We start from the raw sequence: 15,337 nt of genomic DNA on the forward strand, positions 1-15,337 counted from the left end.
ATAGAAAATGCTTAAGGCCCTTGAAATAGAGAGGTAAGCCCTTTGTATATAGCGTCTTTCCATTTCTGTTGTTTGAAATGGTGTGATATTCATCTGTTTTATAATACTACAGCCCACAGCCCCCTCGAAAACATACAGGGTCCTGCTGACTTTTCACAGAGACTGCTGTAATGTTTCTGTGTAAGTATGGTAATGTCTATGGATCCTTTTTTCTTTAGGCTAAAAACTTACAAGAACAATAAAAACATATCCTCTAATTTTCAGAATTGCATACTGTTGTCTGTGCAACAGTTATGTGGTGAAAACTCCCATCTGCTGATGACAACTTACAAATGTTTCTTTGGGGTTCCTACCTTTGAAGTATACCTTTGAGGTGTACAAAACCAGATTGGCAATGGTCTAACAAGCATGCAGAACACAGTCCACAGTGTAGTTCTCTTTCTGACTGATGCAGAGCTGATGCACAGCTGATGACCTCTGCGTGATACCAATAAGAAAGGAAAGTTTTATTTCAAAGCCAGCACCTGATGAGCATCTTGCCAATTTTGGTGTTGGTACTTCAGCATTATGCTATGAGACAGAAGGGTAGATTTTTGGCACATTGCACTTCACCTGTACTAACATTCGGGATCAGTCATGGTCCTGTTACATATCTATGCCAATTACTAATATACTTGTTCCAATTATAATATATAGAATGGCATTAATATGCTCTACTTCATCAAAATAGTATGTTTACATATACTCAGTTTCACAAAAATGGTATTTATATAATTGAATTTTAACAAGACTACCTCTGGGTGATGAAGCTTTCCAGTTAGGGACAATGATTGAATCATTGCCCATGATGACAGACAAACAGGCAGCTGCTTGTGGGTTGATACCAAAAGAACCACTTCTCTCTGAGTCTAGTCTCTAGAGGTGTGCGTTTTATATCTGTCTAGGTTTGTATATGGTATTTGCCATCACATCTCTGCAATTTGCACCAGCCTAACATACAGATTTCGGATACAGGACAAAGATAGAAAAAGGATATGGGCATGAGTTTTCACACATTGCTCCGCTCTTCTTGGGTGTCAGGGTAAATCTCAGTTTTGATATCTGACACAGAATCATCTCAAACCCATTCAAAATCTGGGTAGGTAGAGTGAAACAATAATTAATTTCTATAGATAAAGTAAAATTTACCACATAAAGGCCCTGTCTAGGATCCAGTCTTAAACAATTCAGATACCTCCCTGAAGGTGACAGCTCATTTACAAATGTTTTACATTGATATTAAATACAAAGTAGGAACACATTAGGACCACAGATGTGGCTAATCACTTTCCTTCTATTAATGTCATAGAACCTTTTTGATTTATATCACTGAAGATTTCAAGCCAAAATTTCAAGACTTGAATCATCCAAGGCAAAAAGGCCAGAGGACTATACACAGGCATGCCGTATTATACATCTATGAGAGGTCTCAGAGTTTTCACTTTTATTTAGTCTTCATCTGAATTGGCTTTCACTGATGTCTCTATCTGTCTTGAAGGTGATGTAGATCTAATTCATATGCAGTAAGTGTCTAGTGCAATCATAACTATCATTTGACAGAAAACCATGTACAAAAATAAAGGACATTCCTCATACAAGTAGGTGTATACATGCACAGTAGCCAAACTGCCTCTGTACGATACTTTGAACCATCAGCATCCTGAGTCTTTGTGGCACTTAAACCATGTGGCAAAATGCAGAACACCATCTGAGAGACGACTATCTTGATCAGGTATTGAAAATGATACATAAATTAACATGATAATCTAACAGTATTTGGAAGGTATCTTCCAAAGCAGCAGTAAAAATGACAAATATTTACACTTCTGTCTGAGTGAGGCTATTTAAAATAGAGCAGCTTGATTAAGAATATGAAATGAATTGCTTCTGACCACGCAAAGTAAAATTCTGAGCTAATCCTGGATGTTCTTTCATTCCAGTGCTACCGAGTTGAGGCAGTGAAGATGAAGGAAGGAAATGGCCCTCCTGGAGTACTTGATAAAATTTCAAGATTCCAGGACTTTTCTCTCCCTGGAAAGTTTTACGTGAGAGTCAGTATTCCACAATTACTCAGTGACACGAATATTCAAGGATAATATTTTTCTGTAGCTTGCACTTATAAAAGGCACTGATCCATTTCAATCAGAGTAGACTTAGCAGGGAAAAGGTTAACCATTGGCTTCTTCTACTTTAAATTCATATATCATAAATGCTTAATTCCATTACTGAAGCAGCAAATGCAGCCTATTCCTTTAAATGTATTTATGGCATAATGACATAATAAACCACCTCCATGTCAAAAAACTCAAGGATTTACCATTTGAAAATATTATTGGTTTAGCCCTCCAAAAACAATAGATTATTTGTAACAGTCTACGTGAAAAAATAATGAGTCATAATTTCCTCTCACTATGCACCCTTTCATTATGAATAAGAACTAAAAAATGTAAGTGCAGCAGAAAAGCTCAAGTGTTTCTGATATCACAGGACCCTACTCCCTTTCCATCTGAAGCCATCCTAGAGCAGATCCTCTGAACCAAAAAGTTGCTGTCTATTTTTACAAAAGCCTTTTGTTCATCTTCTTTCAATTAAGTCTTTGCTCACAACTGTGTTTCCTCCTGTTCCAAGGTATGTGGCGGGACATGGCAAGATGCTGGAAGAGATGCCAGCTTCTGAAGCTTAGGGTGTTGCAGAGGTTTTGGCCTGTGGAAAGAACGTCGGCTTTGTGCACGTCTCGCTGCAGCAGACCTGTAATTTCCTTCTATATCAAGCAACATTTTCTTCTCTTGGGGCTCCTTCATGTAAGAGTCTTCCAGCCCTTCAAACATAAGCAGAGTATTCTCTTCTTGTGAATTCTCTGACTTGAAGCTAACTTCAGAACAATAACCTGAGTTTACTGTCTCTTTGTTATTCATATCTGTACCTGATTCCCAGAAGAGATCAGGTACATTTGGGTCACATGAAGCAATGTACTCAGAGACAGCAGAAAGAGATATATTCCCTCTGTTTTCCAATGAAGAATAGTTTTGCGTCCAAGGCATTTGAAGGCAAGAGGGGAAGAAGTGGAGGGGATTCACTGAAACACTTCCATTTTGGTTTAGTTGATCATCTGAAGAGGAGTATTCTGTCATTTCAACATTGTGGTCCATATCACCTAGAGAGCACAATTAAATAGAAACACTTGTTTTCTATTTGTATACAGTTTATCTGTTAGTATGCTGGCTATTGGGCTTTGCTTTTGGCTATTTTTATGTAAGTCTTACAAAAGTGAATGGTTAAAGATTGTTTTTTTTTTTTCCCTGAAGAACTCTTTGCTGTATCCAATTCTATCTTGGACAACCTGAAGTGAATTGATTAAACTTCTTATCCTTGCTGAATGTCAGGCAAAACTTAGCTCAATGTTTAGATGAACAACTACCTGTTTCAGATAGTTAGGAGATGGAGCCATTGTCTGGTCACTAAGGTGTATCTTGAAACAGTCCTGATTCTCAGCAAGGAAATATTTCAGAGATTTTTGAAACAAATTGTACTCTTTCAATTGAGTAGCAGAGGGTTTGACTCCAGGGAATCAATCTCTTATTGATCAGAACCTATGATCAGTTTTCTGTATACATTAGGTGTGTAGAGAAACTTAACATTTCCACTCTTGGCTTCCAGTTTCCATTGTTTTTTAAAACCTTTTAATTGAAATTTTAATATCATTCTCCTATTGGGAGAATTTTATTAAGGAGATCATTCAGAGGACTGTTTCAGACAGTAATAAAGGTGTATGCTTACTAGATTGGGAAATCTAACTTTGCAAAACACTTATTAAGAAACACAGTCATCAAAAATCCAGTGATTTTGACATATCAAAGATACCCACAAATGAACTTACACATACCATTTCCTAATAATAACGTGAATTATAAATACAGTAATTAAATGGAGGAAAAGAACAATGGCTTGCAAGAAAATGTTCTGCAGGTCATATGTCAATATTCTGTGACAATGTTCTCAGTGGGGAAGAAAAAGTGAAGAGAATTTCAATGTGGATAAGTGTCAAGGTGAAATTTTCCTTTTGGAATGCTGCTCATTGTTCACACTTTTAATCAGGATATTGGACTGTAATTCACAGTCATTTAACTAATGCAGTGTTTATTGTAAATTATAATTTAAAAATAAACAAAGATGCACTATTAAAAAACTCAGTACTGAAACCAAGCACAGACCTACAAGCCACTCCAGTAAAGAAAGTGATGTGCTTCCTCTAATTACCCTTGGACTAGCACATCTTCTGAAGGGACAGAAGCCAGAACAGAAGAGAAATGGAACTACCTTTTCTACTTCTTCTTAAGAGGTTGTGAAATTCTTCTTATGTCAAAATTAGCAGTATTTATTCATAGCCTGAGGTATTTGTCTGAACAAAGTTTCATCAACCAGCTACAGAATATATTCAGCTTACTTTTTTTGTTGATGCACAGAGGACACTCTGTGACATGTATTTGTGACCATGGATTCCACAAAAGTATATTCACGATGACACAGACTTGTGCATTTCATTGCACAATCCCTGAAGTGCCCAGTGTTCTCTTCAATTACAACTGAACTGTGGACCTGACCCACCTCGTTAGAAGCACTACCTGACTTGATTATAAAGATGAAAGCTGATTTTATGGTGTGGAAAATTTCCATGCAGCAGAAGTTAAGGGAAATTGGGACATTAAATTAAACCCAGAGTCAATTTAATTTTAAGCCTCTAACACATTAGAAGCAACAAGGTATTTGTTGCATCAGAAAGCCAAAGCTTTTCTAGTTTCAAAATAAGGTATGGATTAAGGTAAATTCATAGTTTAAGGATAAAGCTCTAAATAGAAATCTGCTTCTCCACGATTCCGTTGTATAATTATCCCCACAAGGAGACTCTGATGCATTTCAGTAAATATAATTAATTTAAAACCCCTTTCTTATGTAATTTAATGGTACATCAGTAGTGTCACTTAATAGTTGCATTGTACCAGTGTGGCATTTTTTCTTCCTGGACACTGGATAAATAATCTGGAAAAATGTTCACAGGTAACTCAAGGCTTCTTAGCAAGAGAGTAAAAAAATTTTATTCCTTTTAGGGAATTCTGTTACCAATTTTATCATTTAGGACTGACTAACCAGGAAACCTGAAGCATTTTGAAAATGTATGCCTAATATTCTGGTACTTGGAATACTATATTCTTGGCATTTAATATATTGAAGTGAAAACAAAGAGAATGACCCTTATCTGCTGTAAAAGTAGCAAGGCATTGGACCCCAAATAGCTGAACAGCTCTTCTGCAGAAGGAAAACAGAAAGGTGCTTTGTTAATTAAGTCAGAGGGAAATAAAAGATGTTTAGTTGTACAAAGAAATCAGGAAAGAAAGACATTTTCTGAAAGAAGAAAAAACAGAAGAATAAGTTTGCTTCTCAGGATTGATAAGAAGTCTGGTTAAAAAATAAATGTGATAATATCTTTTAAAATATTACATATGTGTTGATTCTGGGAGAAAAGATCTGGGTCGGTCCTCTGGGCCATCTGCTAGCAGGAAGGAATCTGTTGATTTATTGCTGAGCCGGATTGGAGTGAGTCGTCTGAAGTTGTCTGGAGAATATGGGAGCTGCACTCGGGCCCTTTGTGATGGTACCACAGTGTCTTCACCAGATAACCATGGTGAGAACTTCATGTAGATGCTTTGGTCATCATCAGCTGAAAATACTGGGTTATCAATTCCTAAAAAACATTTCACGAGTGACAAATAAAAGTAATCAAAATAATTTCTTGATAATACAGCAAGATGCTTTATAAAAGGAGAAAAAATGGGCTGATACACTGGTATGTGTGTGACTAAGTCAATACACAGACCATTACATATAACCACATATACCTTGGTTATAGCTAGACATATACTGGATTTCAATAAAGAGAAAAATCGCTTGTCACATTAGATTTGCAATTATGTTAGGGATATCTTGAGACAAAAAATAAAATTAATAAAATAAATAATCAGTCCACAAGTGGTAAGCAAGAGAAAAAAAAAGAGCACAACATAAAATAACTGCAAAAAATTCAAATCAAATACATAAAAAAGTAATAAGATATGGAAAAGAAGTGCAAAAAACCCCCAGCTTCACAACTCCATAAACAGATGAGTGTGAGGTAGCTATGGCAGGCCACAAAACAGTCAAAAGTAAGATACAGGAGCTTGTTCATAGAGTTATCAAGTTTGACAAGCTTTTACATAAACATTTTGCATCTTGCCATCCACTTATTTCTAGGTGTCTTTATACATACTCAGACATAGAATTTATCATGAAACAGTGTCATGCATAAACTGCATTTAAGGATGTCTGCCACAAAAGTATGGACACAAGCGTTTTTCTTCACTGTAGGTACCAATTACACATGGAGCAAACAGTGGCATGCTGAAAAAATTTAAACAGAGAAGGAAATAAAAGAGAAATAAAGAGAAATAATAAATTTTATAACTCCATAAGTCATATGATATGGTTCCTGTTATATATAGTTATAAGCTTCCAGTCTAATATTTTGGAGTCTTTCAGGGCTGGAAATCAAGGGCATTAAGTGCTCCAGAAATGCTACAATCTGTCCTTTTCAGTGACTTCTATATTAGCCTGAAAGGATCTGATGGGATTGTGAAAATAAAAGTAGAAATCTTGCCTGAAATAAGAAGAACAAAATTTATCACAATGAAGTTCCAATGCAAGAGAAAAACAATTCCAGAGGGTTAGTACTGGTCTTATGAGATAAGACAATTCTAAAATAACATTTCCTGCTGCTAGACATAATTACTGGCTTTAAAACTGGTTTTAAAGGTAGTCATGTTCACAACTGCTGTCAGTTTCAAATGTGATGTTCTCCATACCTCCAGATGTCAAAAAATCTATATTTTCAGACTGAACACATAAAATCACTCAATAAAAAACGAAACGAAACGAAACGAAACGAAACGAAACGAAACTAAACTAAACCAAACCAAACCAAACAAATTAAAACAAAAAAACCCACCCATGCTAAGTCATCAGCATTTCTAGTACATTTTGTTATATTTGAGGAAAAAAAGATCTTTGTAGGTAATAAATATTTTTACCAGCAGGAGCATCTGTGAAATTTTGTTTTGTCACATTAGCCAGGAAATCAACTCCTTTGCCTAGATGTAAAGTCTCATAATCATTATTTTCTTCTGATTCAGAAAACTCCAAATCTAGAGGGAAAGAAAAAAAAATTAATTTCATTAGAGACTTGTATCAGTTCTGATAGAAAATGCTATTTCCTGCTGGTTTGATGCTGTCATGGTTATCAAAAATACATCTTTAACAAGGACTTTCATCACTTGACACAGGTCAGCATTAGTATAATGACTAGTTTCAAACCTAATGAGGTTATTGCTGCTTTTACTGCAGTAGAATAAGTTTTGCAATAGTTGCTAAATGACTTGCTAAGTCTGTCTTCCAACTAAACTTTTTTGGTGTTAAGTAGATGATGACATCACTATGCAGAGTTCTTTAATAAGACAATATTGAATGACCTACTAATGAATATTTGGAAGGCTCTTCCCAAGCAAAATAGTTCTAGAATATTACACTTGGGGAGCCAACCTGTACTGCTCCTCTCAGTCAAATAAAAATAACACTCAGTAAATAATTCAAAGAAGGTACATAACGAAAAATGTATTTATTTTCTTGGAGGCACTGAGAAAAGATAAATCCCTCTCTATTTTACTTGAGGTGTGTTTGAGATCAAGGAGTTACAGGAATAAACAGAGGGAAGAACACAAATCAAAGTTAGTTCAGTGGCTTTTAACCACATTTCAGTTTTGAAGTGACGTGCATTATTTTATAATTGTATAACAAACATGTTAGCACCCATCACATCTTGCCATGCCTGACACCAGTGCCAAAAAAATGGCTAAAACAGGAAAGAATTTTGGGCTTTATACGCAAAACCAGCTTTTGCTAGGGATAGTCCCCAGGCTGGTCAGCTTCCAGTTACACTTCCAAGCCTGATCCATGTGATAGATATGTTCATAGAGGGTGGAGCAATGCTGGAACTGATCTCTGATTATGTGTTCCTTCCAAAGCTACGCCTTCCTTGAGTTATATCATGCTTGCTTAGCCTTAGCTCTGATTCAGACCCTTCTAAAACAGTGGACTTTAACTCAGATAAGAATGCAATCTCAGCTACTTAATTTTATATGGCTGATGTTTTAAGCAGACATATCCTGCTGTGATGAAAATGTTAGCAGCTCTATGTACCTTATCCAAACAGAAGCTGAAATTTCATTTATATTGTAGCCACTGCATTGTTTTATTTACAGAATATAAATGTGATATTTTTAAAATGTGAGCAAAAAGGCCAACTAAAATTTTGTTTGTCATCCAGATTCCTAAAAAAACAAGTTCTAAACACTATATTTAAGCATGAAACAGATCACCACTCCAAGTTTTGAACTATGACTAGAAGTTCCTTTTTACTTTCAGATTTGCTATGGCATATCATAAAATCTTTTAGTGATGCTTACTGGCAATGTAGCTAGTAAAATTCAGTCAATGAAAACAGTCTAAGAGTCTTTTTACCTTTTTCCTTCAAAGCAAAATCTTGTACTGGATTTTCTGAAGGAATGTTTCCATTTGGTATGACACTGCTATTTCTCTGAAAAGAAAGCAAAAAGTGACCAAAAATACTAATGTCATCAGATAGCAATGGCAGTGACAACCTTTGAAATGATGAGTTCAGCAGAATAAGCCTAAAATCCATTGTATTTTTTGTTTGAGACTCAATACGGATGCCACTAATTTCCCACCTACACTTGAAGTGTGTACAGACAGGGTAAAGAAAGAAACTTTGGCTCTTTCTATACTGTGTGTTCTCTCTTAGTTTCACACAAATTTGGTTGAATGCTCCATGCTATCCTGCTACCTCTATCCTGCAAAATCTCCCCACAGTAGTAGTACTCCCCACAGTAGTAACATGATTCAGAGTCTGTTGTTTTTCAAGTGATCAGAAATCTCTCACTCAGAAGAAGAGTCCCAAAGCATAGAGAAGTGCAGAATGTGAGAAGAAGCCCCTTGAGTTACCTCCTAGTTTTATCTCTTCTTGCTTAGGTCCTCTAAATTCATGAAATTCTATAGGACAGAGATAAGTGCAGGACATAGGACCCTTCAGAATCCTCCCTACCCTTCCCACCCATTAGTTTGTATAATAGGTAGCTACATCTGGGTCCTTGTGAAAGTATTTTTACCCTTTTTTGGCCCCGGTCTCGTTTGTGGATTTTATTGAGCTTCTTTGAATTGTTTATTCCTAGTTTGGTACTCTTGAAAGATTCTAAGCGCTTCCTCATTGTCCTATGGAAAATCTCCTTGTCTTGTTTGTCATCTTCACTGTGCATGATCTCATGTCGACTGTACAGGTGTTTGTGCTGTGGCCAGGAAGGGAAGACAATATTCATTTACTTAGAAATACAGGTGAAAGCCCTGAATCAATGTGTTCAATCAGTGTAATGAAAATGTAAACAACTCTGTAAGAAAGAATGAACTAAAGACTAGCCTGAAGACATTAATGAAACTCCCATTTTTCTTTTTTCTTTATGAAACAGGTCCAGGATTATTAAGTGTGTAAGAGTGGACTGTTATTCAAAGTAAGTTTCTCCCCTGTAAGTGTCTGAATCCCTTCAGTTGATACACTTCATTTAATCCTGATTAGAACCTTTGCTGTCCACAGTTCTGCATTGCACTGGCCCCAGTGATTTCAAAGGCACTAGTTTTTAAAATGCCATGTTCTTAAATGAGACATCATACAAAGAGCCTATCTTCCTCAAGGGTGCGGATTTTGCAGTTGATTCTTTCCTTTTGAGTTTCACTCGCAAGTTTGGTTCCTATTTCCTCTTAGTTTTAGATTAGAAAACAGTCCAATGCTAGCCTCTTGCTCTCACCTCCTGCCTGGGTTTATACAGGTACTGCTGTAGAGTGTGATGAGCGAGGGTATCTTCTGTGTCCCGGATACTTTTCCTTCTTTGCTCTAAAGCTTGCATGTCAAGGCAAACTGGTCCAGCTTTTTCTCTCCTGAAGAAAAACAAAACAGTGGTTTTTGAAATCAGTGATTACTGAAAAGGAAGAAAAACCAGGAAGACGAGGAATGAAAAGGAGAAAACAAGATGAAGTTAAAAAAAAAAAAGAGAGGAAGAAGTGGCTAAATTACAAAGACTGAGTAAATGCCTAAAGGGAAATGTGAAAAGGTCATTGTTTTTTGTCTTTCAGGGGGATGTAGCATTAATTAATTTCACAGTTTACATGACACATAGTCTGTTCAGTAACAGATTCATCAAAAAGTTAAGGAAGGGGCAATTTTTTTCCTTGCCGCTCTCCTTACTTTTTCTGAAGCAAACACAGAAATAACATCTAGCCCCGTATATAACAGTTGGTGAACCAAAGGCAAATGAAACAACTTTAATGTGGATGTCTGCATCATCTTACCAGTCTTTACCAGAAAAAACTGTGTGTAAAATATGACATTATAAATCCATGTATACCCATTTTCTGTGGGAGAAAATATTAATTAAAGTTCAAAAAAGTAGTGATTGAAGCCCCTGTAATTTGCATTGTTCAATTTTTTTAGCAGTGTTTCATTTTCCTCTCATATACCACCCCGTCAGTCCACCTTACTTACAATAAATAAGAGACAGAGCTTTCCACAGTGCTTGGGAGCGGAGTGCTGAAATCCACATTTACCATGTTGTCTGTACTTGGAGAACGTATAAATGCCAGTGAACCTCTACGTTCTCCCTGGTCATGGAAAGAAACAAGACATATTGCAGCTGTAAAAACCTAGGAAAAAATGCGTATCAGAATACAGATAATTTGTGAGACTGTATTTATGCAAATGACACAAGAAGCATGGGAGGAGTTGTATCTAGGTAACACATAAAAACCATTATTAGGTTTTATGGTTTCTTTACATTGAGTGACATTATCCCAACAAACAAAGCAAAGAGAAAATCTATTCCACTCTTAGAAACTGATTTTGAAGAAGTGAATGAATTCCCATGCCTCGGTAGATTTGCAATTTTACTTTGTACAATGCTGCAAGCCAAGAGCATAGGAACATACATAAGGATGATTATGTTTCAACACATCAACACATTATCATTAGCATTTTCAAAGACACAACATTAAGTTTTCTGTTCTCTACCAGACTGGAAGCAGCAAATATTAAGTGGTGGTAGAAGTCTACAAGACTATTAAAAAGAGTTTATGGCATGACAAGATGAGATATTGAAGAGATGAGATTTTCTTTCAGTTTTAAAACTGATGTCACAAAAGTGGACTACTGGAAAAGCTCAGTTTATGTCTTGATATTTTTCCATACACTTTAAGTAATCTCTTGTTTAGCTAAAATATATCTCTTGGGTGACATTGTGGTTACACAGGCTGAAAACATCTATGGTTTTGAATCACAGTGGAGAGAAATCACATAGCAGGTCTCTAGAAATTAAGCAGTAATAATCAAGAAAAATCACCTCACTTGCAGAACAGTGATTTTATCTACATTTCTCCAACTTTAACTGTACTGTGTTCCCTTTACATTTTCATATTCATGGAGCAAACAAAAAAAATGTTTTCTTTTGATGTGGTAACCCACATACGTATCGCGGTATGTGGATTACCAATGGCATTAAGAAACACACTGTGGCCTCTACAGGCAGAAAACTTGAGATTAATAACATCGAATTCTGGAAGAACATTGTCCCATCCATTCTTTTAAGTGAATCTGACTTTCTTTTCAAATCAAGTTTAGTGTTTCATACATACATCATACCATATAATCAGTGAAGGTATTTTGACCAGAACAAGTTATGAACCATGAGTATTTTAAATCACTTCCCTTCAGTTGCTCTGGGTTATTTTCATTTTTCTTGGCTTAAGTTCTCCCCTCTTAACTGTAAGAAATTTACTTAGATAGGGGCTGAACTCTTTCAATTCTTACTTATTATATAGATGCACCACAGCAGCACAGTTGAACAAAGAAAAAGTTATAAAATAATTTTTAAACTCCTCAGTTTCTTGCAAGTAAGAAGAGAGTGAGTAGCTGGGGGAGGCAAGTCTTTACTTGTCTGTGGTAGTCTGTTATTTTACAGTTGGTTCTTCTGTAGTAGGTTTTAATATTCCTTGTTATAAGTTGGTAATGATTCAGTCTCTGTACCCCATTTGGCTTCCCTAATGGTTCAGTCCTGAGTTGTTTGCCACAGTTTTCCCCACCAAAATGTATGTCAATCCACATGTCGATCTACCTGTATATCTCCCTTGTTCCCTTGTCTTACCCCTGTCTGTCAAAGATATCACACTCCTTTGGTTCTGGAGAGTTGTCCTTCATCCCTTCCTCAAAGCAGAATTGGGTTGTAAGGTTTGCTCCCTCCCCATGTTGGCTTCTATTGGGGAGACTTTACCCTGCACCCCTCCCCTAATGCCCTCCTAATGTCAATGGTTGTGTCCTCCCCATGTTCCCCCCATCCCTACAAAAGTAGCCCCTTCAGGTTCAGATTGGGTTCACTTGCTTTGCCCTGACTTCGACATTAAATGTTTGGAGATTCAGACAAGTGTCCCTCCCTTATTCCTTCGCCTTGGTTTCCTCCTGCCCTGTGCCTCTGCTGTGCTACCCACGCTGCAGCAATCACCGCCACCTGCAACAGTCTCGGCAGAGACTCAGGGGCGGCCATGCGCGTGTCTACCCTGCGGCCACAAGCGGGACAGCGAGCTGGCGAACGTCCATCCTGTGGCCGCCAAGAGCCAGGCGCACTTGTCCTGGAAGAAATAACTTCAATTTCAATGTCAGCTTGTAATTCATAGATATTTAGTTCAAAGATATATTTGCAAAGTGAAGTTTTCTTTTAATACATTATTTGATACATGTATCATTGAAGAAAATATTAAAGTGAGAAAGGTGAAATTACTTTAGGATTCACAACTTAAAATTAATTTCTGCTGGAAGAAAATATCTTGCAAAACTTCTGTAGAACTTGGAGAACTTTCAATTTCTTTTTCTATTATTATCAGATCAGTAGACATTTGCCCAACTGGCAAATTGGCAAAAATTTTCTGCAAGGAACAATATGCACAAATAGGATTTGGACTAAGGTAACAAAAAGCAGCTCCGTTGTGTTTCATCTCCTAAAAAATTATTAGTCGAATTTTTAGAAAGCTGTCTTTACTATATGGGATCAAAGACATTATTGGATAAAAATTCTGACTCTAAATCTGCATGCATTAGTGATCTATGCCCAATGCAACTGTTAAAGAGAAAAAACACTATAATGAATCTACTGAACAGATTCAGCAATGAATCTGAACATGAGCTTCATGGTCATCCACCTCAAAGTCATTATCCAACTTTCTTCCTCTGAGGTGTAACCCACAAAGAATCACAAGAAAGAAAATTAGTTCTTGAGCTCAGATGGTCTAAAAACCAAATGGATAATTTACAAAATCTCAAAAGGAAGAATTTGCTTGTCTTGTTGAATTATTCTCCATCTTCCATACTAACATAATTTCTGAATTTCATCTTGTTTTCTCAGTTCAATCTCCAAAATCATATGTTTCATTTGAAGATGACTGCCTGGCTGTAGCTCATTTAAAAAAACAAAAAAAAAAAAGAGCTTAGCAGTAGTAGTAGTATCAATGATAGTAATAGTTTTTACTTAAATTAAAATAATTAACTGATATATCACCTAACTGTGAAAATTAATTCAATTGAAAATCATGGGCATGGATAGATGATACTTTCAAAGACCACTTTTAAAAATATTCCATTTAAAACTATTCTTTACACTGTATCAATAATGCACTTTCGTGACTGTTTGAACTGAGGTGACTAGTTTCATACTGAAGAAGATTAGAAACTCTTACACAATTGGGCAACATTGCCGTAGTACTCCTGCAGAAGGTCAGAAACTTTCTTCAAATCTCCTTCAAAAGCTTCTGTTGCAAGTCTTAAATTTCCCTAACTTCACAATTCTTTGATTGCAATTGATATTTGTAGTATATTTTGCCCTAATTACTGAATCGTGGGTGTTATGATTCCATTGAATTAAAGTTACACTTTTTTTTTTTTTTTTTTTTTCTTTTGTGCATGTTACAGTGATCTGGCAGATTGAGATTAGCAGTCCCACTCTTTGGCCACATATGCACATCATTTGGAAGTGAGCTTCTTCAAATCAAATTTGTCATCATGTGGAACCACTATCCTGCAGGAGCCAGACCCTGCTGACACATTTAGAAAGATAACACCCCTCCAGAATTACAGCATTTTTTTCATGTAATAAATACAGAAATAAAGATATTCAGTAAAATGCAACAGAAATGTACACTGAAGTAAGTACAATATACTAACATTTGGTGATCAGGCACAATATTGAGAATTACAGCTTCTCAAACCAGCAATACTGGCACTCAAAACACATAAAAAATAAATAAAAGCAAAGCGGAAAAAGAAATAGTTTTCCTTTGGGCATCTTCTGCAATAGATCACTTTTAGGTCATAGTACAAATTCAAAAAAAACAAATTCCAAATGACGCTATAATATGTCAACAAGTGTTCATAAGTACCTCAGCCACATAGCTAATTGCATCCTTCAAGTTGAGTTCATGGAAAACATTAAGGATTTGGTCCCTTGATTTTTGAGCAGACCTTCTCATCAGTATTTTTCTGAGGTATTTCCTATCAAAATTGGACCACCTGATAATTTAAACAAACTGTGTTAATGGCAACAAGCAATTTTAGTTTCAAAGCATTTTTAATTTAGCATAAATTATATTTTTTTAGCTAAACACTTTGAAAAAAAGGGTGAACAATGGAAAGTGAGGGATTTGTGTCTTGAAGTTTTTCAATTAGTATGTAAAGAAAGTCAAGGAAAAGCCTGCTACAGACTTATTCAGCTGTCACAAAGCATTTAATCAGTTCACTTACCCAACACTACTACAAGAGTGCTATGATTACAGCATCCAATTTTGGAGTCAGTAACACATTTTATACTTTGGGATATTATGCTACCTTATTTTTTCACTTCTGATTATGTTTAATTTTCTTTTCTTGTTGAGAAAGTAATCTGCTTTTTCCCAGGTGTATTGTAGGACAGCCAGACTAGAAAATCAGTTCAGAATGACAGTGCCCTTCCAGAAGCTCTACCAAAGGGCATTATTCATGCCACTGATGTGCCTTTAGGGATAGTAGCTACGTGTATTTTCAGTGATTTATACTTCCAAGATTGTCTGATAGTAG

At 36.1% G+C, this 15,337-nt stretch overlaps 1 protein-coding gene across 1 annotated transcript in view; it reads right to left on the reverse strand.

The window, feature by feature from the left end:
• Positions 1 to 5,531: 5,531 nt before the first annotated feature.
• The window catches only part of SLC9A3 (solute carrier family 9 member A3), a 50,339-nt gene continuing 40,533 nt past the window's right edge, over positions 5,532 to 15,337 (reverse strand). Inside the window, exons 10-16 of the mRNA XM_053949416.1 lie at positions 14,665 to 14,794; positions 10,733 to 10,848; positions 9,999 to 10,128; positions 9,309 to 9,485; positions 8,644 to 8,719; positions 7,158 to 7,271; positions 5,532 to 5,779 (exon numbers count right to left, since the gene is read on the reverse strand). Of these exons, the coding sequence (XP_053805391.1) occupies positions 5,532 to 5,779; positions 7,158 to 7,271; positions 8,644 to 8,719; positions 9,309 to 9,485; positions 9,999 to 10,128; positions 10,733 to 10,848; positions 14,665 to 14,794 (991 nt within the window). The remainder of the gene's footprint in view (positions 5,780 to 7,157; positions 7,272 to 8,643; positions 8,720 to 9,308; positions 9,486 to 9,998; positions 10,129 to 10,732; positions 10,849 to 14,664; positions 14,795 to 15,337) is intronic.

This window comes from Vidua chalybeata, chromosome 1, assembly GCF_026979565.1.
Source record: "Vidua chalybeata isolate OUT-0048 chromosome 1, bVidCha1 merged haplotype, whole genome shotgun sequence".
Taxonomy (NCBI): domain Eukaryota; kingdom Metazoa; phylum Chordata; class Aves; order Passeriformes; family Viduidae; genus Vidua; species Vidua chalybeata.